Raw genomic sequence first — 17,953 nt, 5'->3', positions numbered from 1 at the left:
AGGCTCCCCGGGGCTGGGCCGGAGGGACGGGGTGTCCGGAGCAGGTATCGACCGGAGGGCTCTGCTGGCATCCGCCTCCTGCCGAGCCGGGGGGGTGCCTCCGGGGAGAGGAGATCATCGGAGAAGGAGGAATGAACTCTTCGGAGTGGCCCCAGCGTGGGGCGCAAGTCCCGGGAAGCCGGGAAAAGAGCGGTGGGGGGACCCCTGGGCGAGCGGGTGGTCCTGGGGCGAGCGGTGGTCCTGCACCGACCTCCCTCAGAACGGGACAGGGCAAGGAGGGGGTGGCTGGAGCGTGCTGCCCTGAGCAGGACTCTGCTTTTCTGCCTCAGTTTCCAGTTTCCTAATTTTTAATCAACTGAGGAGAACTGAGCCCTGGGTATCCCAGTCCCACCTCTGGGGCTGTACGGGGCTGGGCAGGGGGCCATGGGGGCAGCGAGGTGTCATTGTCATCTTTACGTCCTCTTGTGCAGGGGAAAGATGAAGCGGTGAAGACTCCGGACAGAAGACTCGCCACCGCTGAGCGGGACTCACCTGTGCGCCACAGCCCCCAAAGCCTCCAGCCCTGCTCACAGCCCCCAGCTCCTGCCCGCAGGCAGCCCCTGCCCCACGCCGGGAGGCTCGGCCCGGCGGGATCCCACCGGGATGAACATGGTAAAGAGCCCGGAGCAGCTGGAGCAGCGGTTGGCGGGGATGGTGGCTGTCCGGGAGACGTCTCCAGCCTGGTCTGCACTGGGAGAGGAGGGGCCGGTTTGTGTTTTGTTTCTTTTCTTTAACCCAGCTTTGCTGAGAGACAGCGGGGAGAGCCCGGGTGGGCGCCGAGGGCTGCGGGGGGAGCGGAGCGGGGCAGGAGGAAACCGAGGGAAATGGAGGGAAGTGCCGGAGCGGGAGAGCGGAGAGGCCAGGCACAGGAAGCGGGCAGGGGGAGCCTGCCCTTCGCCCCCTGCCCTTCCCAACGAGCACATCTGCGAAATCGGCGCCTTTCTTACGGAACTGCCAACCCAGCAACTCCTTTCTTCCCAGGATTAGAGGGAAATGTTCGGTTTGGGGAGACTTAAAGGCCATTAGTGTGCACCACAGCCCAGAGCCAGCCCGGCCATTAGGGTCCTTTATTTCTTTTTGTTATTCAAACAGGGCTTGGGCGATGGCTCCATCCCAGCCGTGGGTAAAGCTTCTCTCCAGCCTTTTGATATGCATGCCCCTGTCTGGAGGCAAAGTCCGAAACCTCCCCACCTCCTGGGGACATGCACCTGATAACAGGGCGGCCTGTTTTCCCCGCAAGGAAAACTGAAACCAGCCTGGGCCAGGCTGGAGGAGCAGCCCCGGGAGCAGGGGCAGGGGTCCAGTCCAGAGCATGGCCAGGCCAGGTGAGCCCTGCCCACCCTGCCCTCTCTGCCAGGTGAGCCCAGCCATCCTGCCCACTCTGCCTGCTCTGCCCGCTCCAGGGTGGCTGGCAAGCGTGGCCAGGCAGGCACCAGAACTCTCTATAAGCAGTTAATATTATGGCATGGTCTTTAACCAGTTTGGCAAATCTTAAAGAAACTGGTGTTGCAAAATGAGGGCGGGCTGTGGAGTCAGCGGGTTCATTGTCTCCTCGGTGGGATTTGGCTGCAGGGCATGTCCTGGTCACCAGGCAGTGCCGGGGCTGCTGCTGGTGCTGGGCTGCTGGGGAGCTTTCGGCAATGGAGCTGGAATTGTGCATTATTTTCCTCCTCATGGGTTCTTGTCTGGAGCGCATGACTGTGGAGCACCCGGTGTGTTTGCAGGGTGCTGGGCAATGCAAACACTGCAGGGCTGGTCTCCCGTGAGCCAGCACATGTGAGGGCAGTGCTCTGTTTCTTATTATTTTCTTAATGCCCTGAGTGCACATGTTGGTGTGTTTCTGCGAGGGGAGGCAAGGACAAAGAACTGAGCCTTCCTCCCGAGCAGGAGGGGGTGAGCTCGCGAGGACGTGGCTCCTGTGCAGACCCTGGGTGGTCAATGGGCAGCAGGATGGGCTCGTGTGGCTTCAGCACTTGGTGCAAACAGCAGGAGAAGGGATGGGAATCGCAGTCCTGCTGCATAGGTGTGGGATTTTGGGAAAGAGAGACTTTTAACGAGCAGTTTAGGCTGTGGTGTGCTGTTCCCTTTCCCATCAGAGGATGGTGACGGGATGTCCTCGAGAGATCCTGGGCGGTGCAGCTGGAGAAGGGCACGGATCAAGCAGGGAGGTGATGTGCCTGTGCTCACGGCAAGGCATGTGGCCTGCGCCTCAGACCCGCAGAGCTGTGACCTGCGGGTCCGTGCTCTGCCAGGGAGCAGTTCTTTCCAAAGGGATAACCCTTTTTTTCCCACTTTATAACTGGAATAAAAGCACGTGGCAAAGCTGAGCTTGAGTGCTCAGTCCTGGCTGTGTCCCTGGGGAGACCTGGCTGCTGTGTCACCTTACCCCTGCACCTCCCTGGTGCTGGGCTGGCAGGACATTCTTGCCTGGTGTGCTGGACATGAGGCAGTCCTGGGGCTGAGAAAGGAAAAACGATTTTGAGGTGCAAGTTTGAACTTCCTGGACTCAGGTCCCTGACAAAGGAACGAATGCAGAGGGCCTCTGAGGGTCCCAGTGGAATTTTGTGGGTGCAGATGTTTGGGAAGGCTGGGAAGTGGCCTTGCCTGCTCCTGTCCTCCCTGAATCTTACCTTCCTCATGCTGCTCCATCTCCTTGTGCCCTCTGGGCCAGATCACCATCATGCTGGGAGAGCAGCATGTCTTACACCTCCCTGTTGGGATTCCCAAGGGAGATTCACTGTTTTTGGTGAGTTTTGCTGGTTTTGGTGGCAGCATTACTGTCAGTCATGGCTGCTGCTGCTCTGAAGCATTGTGGGCTGGGGAGGGGGAGCAGACCAGGAAGAGCTGACCCTGGCCTGGCTGTGCTGCTCTGTGGTGGATTGCTGCATCCCGGAGCAGCCGGGGCTATGTGGGACCATCCGCCTGGGCCGGGGGCAGGCAGCGAGTCTGGGCAGCTCCCAGGAATTGTTTGCCGGGTCTGGGAGCAGATGTGCTGCAGCAGTGGGATTTCTGCACACACAGCTGTGGGGGGTTATGCAGTGTCTGGTGCCATTCCTCTCCTCCCTTTGTCGAGAGGGGAGGCAGGATGTGCATCAGGGTCTCTGCCTGTGGAGGTGGGTGCTGGACACCTCTTTTCCTTTGTGTTTGAGTGTTACCAGGTTTTTAACTCTGCCCTCTGCATCCAAAACATCAAACTCCAACTGGTCTTTGTTTGCCAGAGGTGCTGACAGATGATTTCAAAGCAGAAATCTCAATTGTTAGGGCAGTGGTTGGAGGCGATGGAGAGCAAGAGTGATGCAGAAGGGGCGGTGGGCTGGAGCTGGGGTCTCTCTGGGGCTGAGGGGGGTGTTGCTTTGGCTTCCTAACAGGGCTGTAGGTGGGCAAAGCCCTGCAAGCTCCTCAGCTCTTGAGTTACGTGCTGCTAAAATGACTGTGCTGCCGAAGGGGCAAGTTGCAGCACAGACTCATAGCCCAGCAATGAGGCAGCGTCGTTCATGGCGTCCGGGTGCCTCTGGGAGAGACGGGAGCTTCCAGTTTGGAAAACAGGATCCAGGGAGGGCACCCAAGGGAAGGCAGCAGGCAAGGCAAGCCCCAGCTCTGTGGGGGGGACATGAGGGCAGGGGCTGCTGGGGTCCTGCGGCAGAGCCCCCTGCTCTGCCCCTTCACCCTGGGGCGGGGGAGCTGGGGCCAAGAGCGGGGGGCAGGAAGAGTTTTCTCCCTCTCGGACAGTTTAACGCAGGCTCCAGGACTTTGCCCCCCCATGGCGGGCTGCCTGCCTGTCCTACTGCTGCAGGAACAGCCCACCCACCTCTGGGCATGCTGGGCAGCTGGAACACAGGGAGGCTGGTGCCGCAGGGGTGGGCTGTCCCTTGGGGTGATCTGTCACCTGGTTTCTACAGGGTGGCCGGGAAGTGCAAGTGCCCTCCAGACTGGGTCTGTCAGAGTGAGCTGGGGCTTGGCAGCTCCGAGCCAGGAGCCTTCCACAGCATACAGATGTTGGGGAAAAACCTGGTGTTCCCTAAGGATAAGTGCATCTGGGACCTCTGTTAGATGGAGATGGTTGATCTTTAGGGCGACTACATTTGCATGGAGGTTATGTGCAAGTGCCCTTTATCTCCTGGGACCTTTAGATGAGTCTCCAGTCAGACCTCTCTGCTAAGGGCATGAAGTTGAGGCTGGCTCGAGGAGCTCACTCTGTCTGCTTTGCCCTCCCTGGGGCTTCTTGCACAGCTGAATTTCCTTTCCATTCTGGCTTCTACAGGCGACCATGAAAAAGGACAAGAGCCACGGGCAGGATGAGGCAGACTGTAGGGCAAAGCTGATCCTCATCAACGGGGACAATGCACCTGGCGTTGTACTGGAGGCAAATGGGAAGCCCAGCACTCCAGGTGAGGGTCACCACGCTGTGCCCAGAGTGCTCCCAGGATGTGCAAGGATGCACAGGGTTGGGGGTCTCACAGCCTCTGTCCCAGGGCCTTGCTGGGGGATGAAGCCCTGTGGCTGTGGCCAGAGTCCTTCCATGACCCCACTGGATTTCTGTGATCCAGTAGCTCATTCAGGCCATGGTATGGTTGTGGAAATGGGTGCCACACTGAGATGCTGGCTCTGCCCCATGATAGTTTAACCCCCATGGAGTGAGGAAAGCCAGGGGAGACCCACCAGCCTGAGGGGTGCCACTGACTGAGGGGTGCCACTGACCTGAGGGACTGTGTCACTGCTCCTGGGATTCTCCAGTCAGGGCTCCCAAATCCTACCTCTTGGGTTCACAAGGTCCTGCTTTAAATAACCTGCTGACAAGCCCTGAATAGCTGGCAGGTGGCCTCTTTGTGCCTCTGAGCTTTCAGGAACAAAGGAATTGATAAGAAAGTCCCCATGCCTGCTACTACTCCCTCCCAGTTTTGGGGACAGGTGGGTGATCTGGGGCTGTAGTGCCAGTGGTGCCACAATGGGGTGAAGAGACACCACTTGTCTCTTCTCCCAGCCATGTTTCCCCGAGATGAGGTTTTGGTATCTCCAAATTGTGCTGCTGAGAGCAGTGGGAGGCTGGGGCAAGCAGGGGCACAGCAGAGCCTGAGGCTGCTCTGTCTTGTCCCTGCACAGATCCCAGGGGCCTGGAGCTGCTTCCCCTGAAGAAGGACAGCAATGGAGACCTCTCCAAGGAGGAGCTGGCCTGGCCGCTCAATCTGACGCCGGCGCAGAAGGTAAGTGAACACCGAGGGTGCTTTTTGGGGGCTGTCTGTGACGGGCATCCGGTGCCAGGATCCTCATTTCTTTCCCTCTGGGCTTCTCTTGCGCTCAGTGCCAGAGGAACAGTCCAGTGATGGATGCAATACTCACCAGTGTAATAATTTTAATTTTTAAATTCCTGCTTCTGATGATACCACAGCAGCAGGAGGGGGTGGTGTGGGATGCAGCAATGCCCATTACATGTTGCAGCAGCCTAATAATTATTATGCTGATATTTTCTTTAGAAGTCTTAGCTGTATTGATGGACTGAAGCATCTCCTGCCTCCCACTCGTGGGGTGGGCTGCTTTTAGCTGCTCTGGGGCTGGACCCCAGTTTCACCCACCCTCTTTTGTTGACTAGGTTGACAAACCTCCAGGGTCTGGAGGCATTTTTGCCTTCTGGCTTTATTGTTTTGATTTAGAAATAAAACCCAAGGTTGGAGATCTGCCTGAGATGAGGCAGCTTCCAAAAGGAAGAGCCATAAATCCAGTGGGTGAAAATTCATCTTTCCCACTATGTTTAGTCTGGGGGCTTTTAACTGCAAAATCTCATTTAATTTTGAACTTCTGTTATGCTGGGTGCAGGAAACAAGTCTGGGCTGGGCTGTAACTGTGACCACCAGGGAAAAGCTGCCCTGGGTGCTGCTGCAGGGCCAGCTGTGGGAAGGAGCACCCATGGGAGTGTGAGAGCATCCAGGGTGTGTAAGTGCTCTGCCAGGGTCTGTGGTTCTCCTGGCATCCCAGTCCTCCCAGCTATGGATCCTGCTCTCTCTGTCATGCTGGGTGCAGTGGGCTGCAGCAATGGGGCTCCTGAGACTTGCAGAGATGCTGTGGAGCAGAAAGTTGCACCAAACAAGGTGCCTCCAGCATCCATCTGCCTCCTCTTACCTTCCCCAGGGCACTGCCCGGGGTGCTCGGCCCCATGAGGCACAGCCTGTCCGTGTCCCCACGTGAGGAGGGCACCCATGCCATGGCACCCCTCTGTTCTGGTAGCAGGTGCAACCCTGGGGCAGTGTTGGGTGGGAGAGCAGCCTCAGGCAGAAGCCCACCCTCTGCCTCATGTTCCAGGCAGGGCGGACCCGGCACGAGATGAGGATCAAGGAACCACCACGCAGTGTGGAGACTCTCAGGGACCTGCCAACTCCCGTGCGGGTGAGGGTCTGGCAGGGCCAGGGCTTCCTGGGGGCTTCCCTGGGGCTGCAGAGACCTGCACTGCTGCTCTGCCCTGGTCAAGTGTCTTCAGAGATGGCGCAGCCTCCCTGTGCCTCAGCTTCCCCTGTGAAGGGGGTGCGTTTATGTGCTGTTTCTTGCCCCTGCTATGAACTGGGTGCGTTGAGCACCCTGGGGTGGATTTGGGACAGGAAAATGGGATGGGGCAGTGGTGCACCATTTGCTCTGAGTCTGGCAAGTAAAAGCAGAGCAGTTCTCCTGCAGATGCCCCTGTTAAGGGCTCTCCTCTCTATTCATTGCTGTAGTGGTGCCCTCACTCCCTGGCTCCCCCTCTCCTATCCTGACTGCAGGGCTGGGGGATGGCACAGGGCTGGGGGTGATGCGGGGATGGGGGATGATGCGGGGCAGGTCTCTGCTCCCCCTGCCCCTCTCCCTGCTGCACTCACACTCCTCTCCCTCCGCCATGCAGAGCTCCAGGCGTCGCTCAGCCATGTCCACACCGGTGACCATTGACCTGACGGAGGAGGACTCCCAGGACTCATCCCGGAGCAGCAGCACACTCTCTGGTAGCAGCTCCCAGGAGGGGCAGAACAGCTCTGCTGAGCTGGGGGCCGAGGAGTCAGAGAGCAGAGACATGGGCACAGCGCTGGAATACCAGGTATGGAGGGGCTGAACTCTGTTCCTGCACCCAGGATGGTGTGGGGCGAGGATGAATCTCTGTGACTTGTCCCAAAACAACCTGTAAACCTCAGTGCTGTTTCTCCTGCCCACCCTTCCCTGAATGCTTTGGGGTGTGATGGTGCCAGGCTGTGTTCATTCATCAGGCTTGAATGCTTTGGGGCCAGCACCGCCAAGCTGCCACTGGTGCCACACATGAGCCCCCGAGACACGCATGCGTGTGGCGTGTGCCGTGCCCTGCTGAGACAGGCAGTTGCATGTGCAGAAAACATTTCTGTCGGGGATGCTGGAGAGAACCGAAGCTGCTGGGGCTGCAGAGCGGGATTTGGCGCCTGCGGGCCGCAGGGCAGGGCCCCAGACTTGCAGGAATTGGGCAATTGCATCTTGCTGCATAATTAAGTACCTAATTGCAGAACAAAGCTGGGAAGGAGGGCTCTGCAGGCAGAGAGGTGACTTTGCTCTGTGTGAGGTGCCTTGCTCTGCACAGCACCCAGCATGGCCTGTGACAGGTCACACCAATATTCTTGGCTCTTCTTTTTTCTTCTCTTTCTGCTCTGCCCCATTTCCTGCTCTACCCACTGGGAACAAGAGGAGGGTGGGTGGGTATCCTCTCCCTGAGGTGCAGCCACACAGGCTGAGGTGTGAGCCCTGTGAAGGGCCTGCCCTGTTCCAAGGAGGAGCCTCGTCTGCTCAGGGCACCCAGTGAACAACCTTGGTGCGAGGCTTCCCGCTGTTTGCAGAGACCCTGGGAGGGCAGGCAGGAGTGGACACGCACGGGGCCCCATGCCAGGAGGGCTGTGCAGGACGGAGCATGCACCACGCTGTGTGCCAGGCACGGGCTCAGTGTGGGGCTGGCACACACAGGCCTCCCCACCAAGCTTCAGCATGGATCAGGGCTGGGATCCAGTGCTGCTGTAGGGGAGTTGGCCCTGTGTCTGAGGGAGGGCATGCAGCTTTTGTAGGTCACTGCACAAAGGTCCACATGTGTGACACACGTGGAGACACACCAGGGCTGTCCCCTGTGCTCCAGAGCTCTCCTGCACCACTGCCCAGACAAAATGGAGAGTCGTTTGTACTTTTGGCTGATCTGCTGTCTTTCATTTTCAGGATGGGAAGGAATTTGGAATTGGGGAGCTCGTCTGGGGAAAGATCAAAGGTTTTTCCTGGTGGCCTGCAATTGTCGTCTCCCACAGAGCCACGGCCAAGCGCCAGGCGGTCTCGGGCATGCGGTGGGTGCAGTGGTTTGGAGACGGGAAGTTCTCCGAGGTAAGGCTGCTGCCCAGCCCAAAACACCCTCCCTTGCACATTTCTGCCCCACTCCTGAGGCTGGGTGGGGGGTGTGTATGTGTTCCTGCAGCCTCTCAGGCCTTCCCTCCCAGTGCTCAGCATAGCCAGGCCCTGGCAGGTTCTCATGGCTGTGGTGTCTGTAACTAATGACTGGCTTCTGTAGGTTGGTGACAGCATCCAGACATGGGGACATCTGCCTGGCCACTTCACAGGGTTTTGTCCACACTCCAGGGCTTCCCCTGTCACCCCCTGCCTGGGGAGGGATGTCCCCTCAGAGCCCCATCACCCTCACAGAATCAGAGTATCCTGAGCTGGAAGGGACCCACAAGGATCATTGAGTCACACTCCTTCCCTGCACAGGACAACCCTAAAATCCCACCATATGCCCAGGAGTGTCACCCAAACACTCCTTGAAATCTGGCAGGCTGGTGCCGTGACCACTGCCCCGGGGAGCCTGTTCTAGTGCCCAACCATGAACCTTTTCCTAATACCCAACCAGGATATCCAACCCCTCCCATGCTGCAGGCAGGAGGGAGGAAGTGCCGTGTTGGTGTCACGCCAGCAGTGCCGGCAGAGGGTGCAACCCACCCGTCCTTGTCACACTGCTGATCTTGGCAAAGCTGCCACTGGGCCTCCTCGCATGGCCACAGTGCCGGGGGGATATGGCTGAGCAGGGCGTTGCCGTCCCACTGGTGAGATCTTGGTGCTCTCTCCCAGGTTTCTGCAGACAAACTGGTGGGATTGATGGCCTTCAGGCAGCATTTCAATTCCTCCACGTTCAACAAGCTGGTGTCCTACCGCCGTGCCATTTACCACGCCCTGGAGGTAACCACCAGGGGTGGGTGGGTGGGTGAGGTGCCAGCTGAACCAGCTGGGCTGGAGGGGCCAGTGGGATGGGATACGGGAAAACCCTTCTTTCTCTGCTGTGATTATTTCCAAGTGCAGCCGTGAGGCCAAACTCTGCTTATCCTGAGGCTTTAGGGGTAGCTGCTGCTGCTCCAGGGTCTCACTGCTCCAGAACCCCAGGGCAGTGCCAGGCTAGCCAGAGGTGTCCTGGGTCACTGCCAGGTGCTCTTTAAAGTCAGGGATGGTGCTGAGCACTTGTGAATCCAATGCCCATCCAAGGGCATATCGGCATATGGAACATGTCAGCATATGGGACATGTCAGCATATGGGGCTGCAGACCCACAGGCACCTCTGCTGCCTTTTCTGCCTGCCACTTGCCAGGGAGCAGAATCTGGGCAAGAGCTGGGGCTGGGCTGTCCCTGTCTGGCTCCATTAGGGCAGGCTGGTGGAGGACAGATGGACTCATTGCAGGGATGGAGGCGCTGGAGTGCAGCCAAGGGCACACCCAGAGTGGGAATCTGTCAGCTGCCACTGTCCTGGGGCCACCAAGCCCCGCACACCTGTGTGTGTGTGTGTGTCTTTGTGTGTTGGATGGGGAGGGAGCCTGGGCCTGTGGCCCTGGCAGGCTATGGCTGCTCCTCTGACAGAGACCACCCTGTCCCCTGCTGTCCATCCTCATCAGGTTGCCCGGAGCCGGTCAGGGAAGACGTTTACAACTGGCCCCAGGGAGTCACTGGAGGAGCAGCTGAAGCCCATGATCGACTGGGCAATCACTGGTTTCAAACCCCTGGGGCTCAAGGGACTGCGGCCACCCAAAGGCTCAGGTGAGGTGGTGGCATCAGCTGGGTGGGGGCTGGTGGGGGGCTGGCGGGGGGCTGGCATGGGCAGTGGCCACTGGGGGATGGCCCCAGCTGAGCCCGCTCACCCTGTGCAGTGGCCATGCCAGTCCAGTCCCAAGGTGGTCCTTGGGCTTCTCACTGGGACCCCCACAGCGGCGTTGCAAAAAACTGGAGCAAAACACCCTTCAAGCCCTTGACCCATGGAAATCAGACCTGGCTGAGCCTTGTGCCATGTGTAGGGACACAGGGTGGCCAGGAAGGGTCCTGCTGTGGCTGGGGTGAGACCTGGCAGGGCTTGGCAGGAGGTGCCCTGGGGTAGTCCTGAGGCTGGAGGCTTGTCCTTAGGGAGCTGCCTTTTCCTTGCAGAGAATGGGGTGCTGAGGAATGGGACAGAGGAGGTGGTGCCCCTTGAACAATATCCCCCCACCAAGAGGCTGAAGACCTACCCCTGCAACAACAGCAAGGAGCAGCGTGTGGAAGAGGACCGGACCCGAGGTAACCAACAGAGAGAGCTGGGGAGGGGCTTGGCCTGGGTCATGCACCCTGAGAGCACTGGGAAACCATTCTGGCAAAGGTTTGGCTCTTTCCAGGGACTATGAGCCTGGTTTCTGAAGGCAAAAACTTTTGTGGTTTAGTGCCTTACAAGACACCAGCAAACTCAACTGCAAGACATGGGCTGGGCCCCACTAGCAGCTCAGCTTGGAGCATGACCATGTGCTGCTATGCTGAGCTCTAGTATCTCCATCAGTGAAAGGATGTGGGTTTTGCACCAAAATCTCTCAGCAAAGCTGTAGCAGTTCTAGTGCAAGAAATAAGGCAGCTGTAAGCAGAGTGCAGTTTGTTACAAAAGGAATGATAAGTATTTTTCTTTTTTTTTTCTTTTCAATTTTATAAAGAGCAAATGGTTTCTGAAGTTACGAACAACAGCGGGAAGCTGGAAGGTAATCACTGGCCCTGTCTCTCCTGGGAAGAGATGTGAGGTGCTGGGGATGCTCAGCAAGGGTCGTGGGTCCCTTTTCAACTGTACCACGTAGCAGGGGGAAGTGCTGTGAGTGCAGGGTGCTGAGGGGGACAGGGTGCTCTGCGGATCCTCCATGGGGAGCCATAGCCACATCCAGATGCGGTTCCAAGGGCAGGCCCCATTTGGATGCAGTTCTGAGGGCAGGCTTTATCCAGACACAGTTCCAAGGGGAGGTTCCAGCCTCTGCAGCCTGTGGTGGGGTGTAAGGGGTCCCTGCCCTGGGTGAGCACAGCTCTCTCTGTCCCACAGACAGCTGTTTGTCCTGCGGGAGGAGGAACCCAGCCACCTTCCACCCACTGTTCAAGGGGGGCCTCTGCCAGACGTGCAGGGTAAGTGCTGCTCTGCTGGGGCTGAGCAGGAGCCTGGGGCCAGAAGATGGGGCTGGGGTGCAGCCAGTGCTGCTGGGACAGGGGGTGGCTGTGCCATGGCCATGCTGTGTCCCCCATGGGGCTGTCCCTCGGCATGTCATCACCGCCTTGAAACACTAAGGATATGCATCTCCAAGATCTTGGCGTGTGCTGGGAATGGAGCAAAGCTGTGTTCTCTCTTCACCCTCTGCGCATGGCTCCTGATCCTCTGTCCTTGTTTCCTCCTGAATGTCCTTTTGCTAGGATAGATTCCTGGAGTACTTCTACATGTATGACGAAGATGGGTACCAGTCCTACTGCACTGTCTGCTGTGCAGGCAAGGAGCTGCTGCTTTGCAGCAACACCAGCTGCTGCAGGTGAGCCCCATGTCTCTGCTTCTGGGGCTGAGGGCCTGGCATCACTCCCAGGGAGCTGCAGGAAGCAGGGTCCTCCATAAGCCTGGGCAGGGGCTGTGCTTCTCCCCAGCTGGCTGCCATGCAGCACATCCCAACACAGCCTACCTGTCCTTACCGAACCAGGTATCACCTGAATAAGCCCTGTGGAGGTTGGCAGGGGATTCACCCATGCCTTGGTCTCCAGCTTGTGTAAGCAGCCCTAAAAACCAGGGTACTGCCTGGGAAAATATCCTGTAAAATGGTGGGGGTTCTGGTGCATGGCAGGGGAAACTCCAGGAGAAGCTGGGGTGACCCAGAGGGGTTGCTGGAGTGATGAGCATGAGCTGTTGTGGTTTGGGCAGGTGCTTCTGTGTGGAGTGTCTGGAGGTGCTGGTGGGGCGAGGGACATCGGCCAAAGTTAAAGAGCAGGAGCCCTGGAACTGCTACATGTGCCAGCCCCAGCAGAGCCACGGCGTGCTGCAGCGCCGGCAGGACTGGAACGCCCGCCTGCAGGACTTCTTTACCAGTGACAAGGGACAGGAATATGTAAGGGCTGTGGGCAGGGAGCCTGATGTGCTGGGATGTGGGGGAGAGGGTCACCGAGGGCAGGGCAGATGACCTGGAATTCCTCTTCCCTCTGCCTTGGTCTTGTTCATCCACCCTTTCCAAGGGTGCCAGGCTCTTGGTCCTGCAGATGCTCTCCTGAAGGTGGAGGTGCTGCATTCAGAGCCTTATGGGGCAATGCAGCACTGCCAGGGCTGGGGCTTCATGGCTCTTTCCATTGCAGGCTGCACCCAAAATCTACCCAACAGTTCCTCCAGCAAAGAGGAGACCAATTCGAGTGCTCTCATTGTTCGATGGGGTGGCAACAGGTGAGGCAGTAGGGAAGCACTGCTGGGCAGCTCCTAGCACTGGGCATTGGGGATGAATCATTCCATGGCCACAAGCCCGTCTCTAAAAGCTTGGTGGGGAGGAGGGGGTGAAAGCAGGGAGATCCCCATCAGAAGGGGAATGAGGGCAGGGTCTCCCTTTCCTGCTGGACAGAGTGGTGGAGGAGGGAAGGATGGAGTGAAGGGTGGAGGGGAGAGCATGGGAGTTTTTGCTGACAGAGGTGTTCCTGCTGTGCCAAGTGTGATCTCGGGTGGCTGGTTCCCCTGAGAAGCCAGAGCTGTGGGGACACCAGTAACCTATACTCTGAAGTGCCTGAGGGCAACTGGTTTGGCTCAGTTCACTCAGCTCTGGCATTCTGCTTTCTGGGAGCAAACCTGCCTGGAGGAATGGGTCAAATAAAAGTTTACTCACCTTGAAGTGCTGTTTGACTACGCCCACATAGGACATCCAGGAGCAGCCACATCGAGCGGTGCTGACGAAGGAGACTTGGAGGCTAAAGAGAGCAGTGCGACCTCAGACCTCTGTCCATTGGCAGGGTACACGGTCCTGAAGGACTTGGGCATCCAAGTGGAGAAGTACATTGCCTCAGAGATCTGTGAGAACCCCATGGCCGCAGGCACCGTGCGGCCTGAGGGCAACATCACCTACGTGCACGATGTCAGGAACATAACCAAGAGAAATGTGAGCTCTGCTTCTGTGGGAGCCTGAAGGACATGGCACCATGGGGGCATGGGTCTCATCCCACCAGCTCTGGGACAAGCTTGTCCCCTGCCCCACTGGGGAGGAGAGACCTGCTTCTGTGACATCTCCTAATGGTCTGGATTTTCTCTTTGTAGATTGAGGAGTGGGGTCCTTTTGACCTAGTGATTGGTGGAAGCCCCTGTGACGATGTCTCCCTTGTCAATCCAGCCAGGAAGGCGCTGTTTGGTAAGGCTGCTTTGCCTCTGGCAGGCTGCATACCTTGGGATGTTCCTGGGTCGTGGAGCCACCTTAGAGCCCCGGGAAGTGGTTCAGCCCCAGGCTGTATTGGTGATGGGCTGTCTCCATACCCATCTTGGTGGGGAGGGCAGCCAGGACCCCCAGCCCCACACCCCGTGCCCCAGCTGGTCCCAACCTGCTGCTTGGCTTTTTCCTTGCAGAAGGAACCGGGAGGCTGTTCTTTGAGTTCTACCACCTGCTCAACTACGCTCGTCCCAAGGCGGGTGAGGAGCGGCCCTTCTTCTGGATGTTTGAGAATGTGGTGGCCATGAGGATCAATGACAAGAGGGACATTTCCCGGTTTCTAGAGGTAGGGATTGCTGACAGCTGTGGGAAAGGCGTTAGAGCAGGTGACACTTGCTGGGCTGTGCAGGGTGTGCTGAGTGTGAGGGTCTGGCTATGGTTTCCTGATGCTGGAAAACCCCCTGCCTGGTGCACATGCCAAGGAATCAAGTTTAGTCTTGGCTCTGGATCCTTCCCTCTGGCTTTCATCAGGTCAAACCCAAGCACTAGTCCTCTGGGGGAGGGGTTTTGCTGCCTTGCAGAAAGCATCTGTTCCCAGCAATGCCTGTTATTTCTAGGGAGAGGGGAGTCAGGGACTGGGAAGGGGTTTTAACTCTGTGGTAGCCAGGATGGGTTGTGAGTCAGCAGGGACCACTGGTGTAAAATCACCATTGAAGGCTGACAGTCCTGATCCTGGTCCAGGGGAACCAGCGCTGAGCACCCCATGAGGGTCATGGCCATGACCTGGGAGCTCATGTAGCAGTGCCCTGGTATGAAACAGGGTTTGTGGAGGCTACATTTTTTCGAGGATTTTCTGAAGACTTTAGGTCCCTGCAGGGCAGTGTGAAGGACTGACCATGCAGGAGAGAACCAAGCCAACATTTCCCCATACTTTTATTTCCCCTCTTTTTGGCCCCCAGTGTAACCCAGTTATGATTGACGCGATCAAGATATCAGCTGCCCACCGAGCTCGTTACTTCTGGGGCAACCTCCCTGGGATGGACAGGTAATCAATCAGTCTGCTGTCCTCTTGGATCTCTCACGGTAGTTTTGGTTTGTTTTGTAGTGCTTGTTCATGTTTTTTTTTGTCTCCCTGGCTCTAAGCCCAGCTCCTGGGAGTGAGAAGCTGCAGCTCCCGCAAGGGGCAGCTTCCCTGCAGTGATGTGCACATGATAATTAATGCACTTACTAATGAGCAATGATGAGACTGCGGGGGAGAAGTGTAGCAGCATCCCCTGCCCTGGCCCTGAAGTTTTTGGAGGGAGGAGTGATGGGGCTTGCTCAGGATGCTGTGTGGTGGCTCTGGCTGGGGGTGCACATGTGGACTGGCTTTGGGGTAAGGCCCAGGCTGATGTGGGGGTGCCATATGGCAGTCCTGTGCCCTGGTCAGTGCATGGTTGTGGGTTTCTGGAGGGGAACTGAGTAGACACTGTGGCTGTGCTGGTGTGGGGGAGCTCGCAGTACAGCCAGCAGCTGCTGTTGCAAAGCATGAGTGCACCCTGCTTCAAACTTCACACCCCGTAGCAGCCTGAATTCATGGCAAAACACAGCATAAGGACTGGGAGTAGATAAATCCAATTACAAGCAGTCCTGCACACCAAGTACGTGTGACAAAACCTGAAGTTTTTGCACCTTCTGGCCAGTAAACACAAGACTGGGGTTAAATATTTTTGCTTGCTTATATTTAAATTGCCAGTATTTGTTGGAGTTAACACTGAGCTAAAGGCATTTGAAAGTAAAATAACAATTTCAAGCCTTTGTCATGTGAAACAGGGCTCTTGGACTTTCATCTGATTGTAAGGGAAGCGCCCAGCCCATGACTCAGAGCTACCTAGAGCTACTCAGTCCTATCTCCATGGAGTAGCCCTGGGCGATGCTTGCCGAGGTGCTGCTGAGCAGAGGCAGGTGGGATGCCCAGGCACAGGGCTCCTTCAGGAGCCTTGCCAGGAAATCCTACTGGGTGGGGGACACTGGGGATGGTGGGCAGGCACAGCCTGGCCCCATCCAGAACAGTGACACTGCTCAGGTTGTGTGGGGCTCCAATCGTGCTGGAGAGCTGAATCCCCTTCCATCCGGGATGCTCATTGTCTTTGAGTAGCCTGGGAGCGGTGCTGCCCAGGGAAAGGGGTTCCTGCTCCTGCTCTGCCTCACCCATCCTCTCCTGCCTCTGCTCTGCAGGATCTTTGGCTTCCCCCTCCCCTACACGGATGTCTCCAACATGAGCCGCGGGGCTCGCCAGAAGCTGCTGGGGGGATCGTGGAGCGTCCCTGTCATCCGGCACCTCTTCTCCCCACTCAAGGATTACTTTGCCTGTGAATAGCAAACGGAGCATCCCTCGTCTCTCTGGTAAAGATGCACAGCACCGCTGCTGTGGCGGGAGAGGGACGGGCACGGCCACCGGACTGCCATGGCCCCCTCCCTCCCCGGCCATGTGCCGCGGGACGGCAGCCTGGAATGTCTGTAACCAAAGAACCTGGAAGGGTAACTTCTTTAAAGGGACTAACAGTGATACGTAGGAAATGATGGACAAAGCTTTAATTACGCAACACACGAAGCTCTATGCATCACTGATGAGGCGGGGAGTCTCCTCCAGAGCATTAACTGTTCTGGTTTAGCCTGGAGCTGGGAAGTCACCACTTGCTGAGCAGCCAGTGTGTGGGCAGCTGCCGGAGAGCTGCAGGCAAACCTGAACTACAGTGAATTAATGCTTTTCCTAAACAAACAAAACCTCTTGAAGTAACTGCCAAAAACCCCCAAACCGTAGCAGCAGGTGTAAGGGACCCTGCTCAGGTTACACACTGAACACAGGATCATACAGAAACCAAATCTTTTTTGGTTTGTTTTTTTTTTTTTTGGGATAAAATTTAATTTTGTTGTTTTAATGTCTACTGCTGCTTTAAGGCATTACATAAGAATGTGGAGATTCCTAGACCTGAATGTAGCTGAAACTGAACTGTGAGGTGATAGAATTACTTTTCTAGCTAGAACTAAAGAAATATTGTTTTATATGTTTGGTTGTAGTTTACAAATATTCACTACTTTTTAAAGCATCTAAAACCTTTCCTTACATTTTAAAATCCTGCTGAATGGTTTGAAAGCTTACACAGCAACTGGAGCAGGGAGGATTTGGGCTCCAGGGTCTGTAAAGGAAAATGTTCTTGGAGCATCCATTTCCCAAACGAATGTGGTATGGTCAGCAGGAAGGACAGTGTAGTGGTCAATGGCACCCTCAAATCTCAGCCCCCCAAATGTCATGTAGGATGTCCTGAACCCGAGCAGTGGTGGCAGGGCGTTCCTTCCAGGGAAAATCCCACCCGACCCTTGCGGGGTGCAGGGACCAGGAGTGCAGCACTGCTCTTTCCTGTGCCCATCTCATGCTGTGTGCAGGGGGAATGGGACAGTGAGGCAGGAAAGCACTGTCACTGCTGGGGGGTCTTGGGGGTCTGCAGGCAGGGGCTGTACCTCTCCTCTCCTGTGCTCCCATCTCCCTGTGCATCCCTGTGCACAGAGGTGGGATGCTGCTGGTGCTTGCGTGCCCAGCCCCAGCCTGGCAGCTCCCTGGGGTCTCCTGGGGCTGTAACCCCAAACTGGGAGCTCTTTGGCCACCACTGTGCTCACTTTTGATTGCCTTCCTCTACTCCCCAGCTTTGCCAGAGTGATTATCATGCTGTCCATGAAGTCCAGGGCATGTTGAGCCTGTGGCCACTGGGAAGGTGCAGGTGCCTGTGTCCATTTCCACCAGGTTTTCCGTAGCCACTGGGCTACTGTTCCAGCAGGCATCTCTGGGGATTCTGAATTCCAATGCACATTTCAATGCACTGAAACGACTCCCCCCTTGGTTCCTCTGTCCTCCCCTACCTCTGCTGTTCACCTGTCACCTGACTCTGGAAGAGCCCTTGGACGCCTTCTCAAAATTATTTGGGTTCAAACCATGGGCCAACCCTCCACCCCGTCGATGCCAGGCTGCCTTGCTGTCTTCCAAGGTGCTGGACAGCATCACTGGGAAGAGCTTCTCTCCCAGCTCCTTCTACCTCTCTGGCACCCCTGTCCTGGTGGTGGAGGACAGCAGCTCCCATTTTCCACCCTTGTGTGCAGTTTTCCTCCCCAGCTCTGAGGACCATCTTCTCTTGATATCCAATCCAAGGCTGTGCTTGGAAATGGACTGCAAGGGAAGCCCAGGTAGTTTAAAGGCTTTTTTTCCTGTTTTAACCTGGACATTACTCTTTAGAGAG

The 17,953-nt window shown here is 56.9% G+C and overlaps 1 protein-coding gene across 1 annotated transcript; it reads left to right on the top strand.

The window, feature by feature from the left end:
• Nucleotides 1-642: 642 nt before the first annotated feature.
• Nucleotides 643-16,041, top strand: DNMT3B (DNA methyltransferase 3 beta; the record flags this gene model as incomplete). The annotated part of the gene is given in 19 exon segments (XM_082292981.1): nucleotides 643-747; nucleotides 4,301-4,427; nucleotides 5,140-5,240; nucleotides 6,262-6,417; nucleotides 6,905-7,093; nucleotides 8,221-8,379; nucleotides 9,118-9,225; nucleotides 9,930-10,071; nucleotides 10,453-10,581; nucleotides 10,983-11,027; nucleotides 11,357-11,436; nucleotides 11,719-11,831; nucleotides 12,212-12,395; nucleotides 12,637-12,721; nucleotides 13,276-13,421; nucleotides 13,577-13,841; nucleotides 13,844-14,028; nucleotides 14,642-14,727; nucleotides 15,900-16,041. Coding segments are annotated over 19 exon segments (2,547 nt in total).
• Nucleotides 16,042-17,953: the final 1,912 nt, after the last annotated feature.

This window comes from Coloeus monedula (genome assembly GCF_965178545.1).
Source record: "Coloeus monedula genome assembly, chromosome: 17".
NCBI classification, from domain to species: Eukaryota; Metazoa; Chordata; class Aves; order Passeriformes; family Corvidae; genus Coloeus; species Coloeus monedula.
This window is presented reverse-complemented; position numbering and strand designations above follow the sequence as displayed.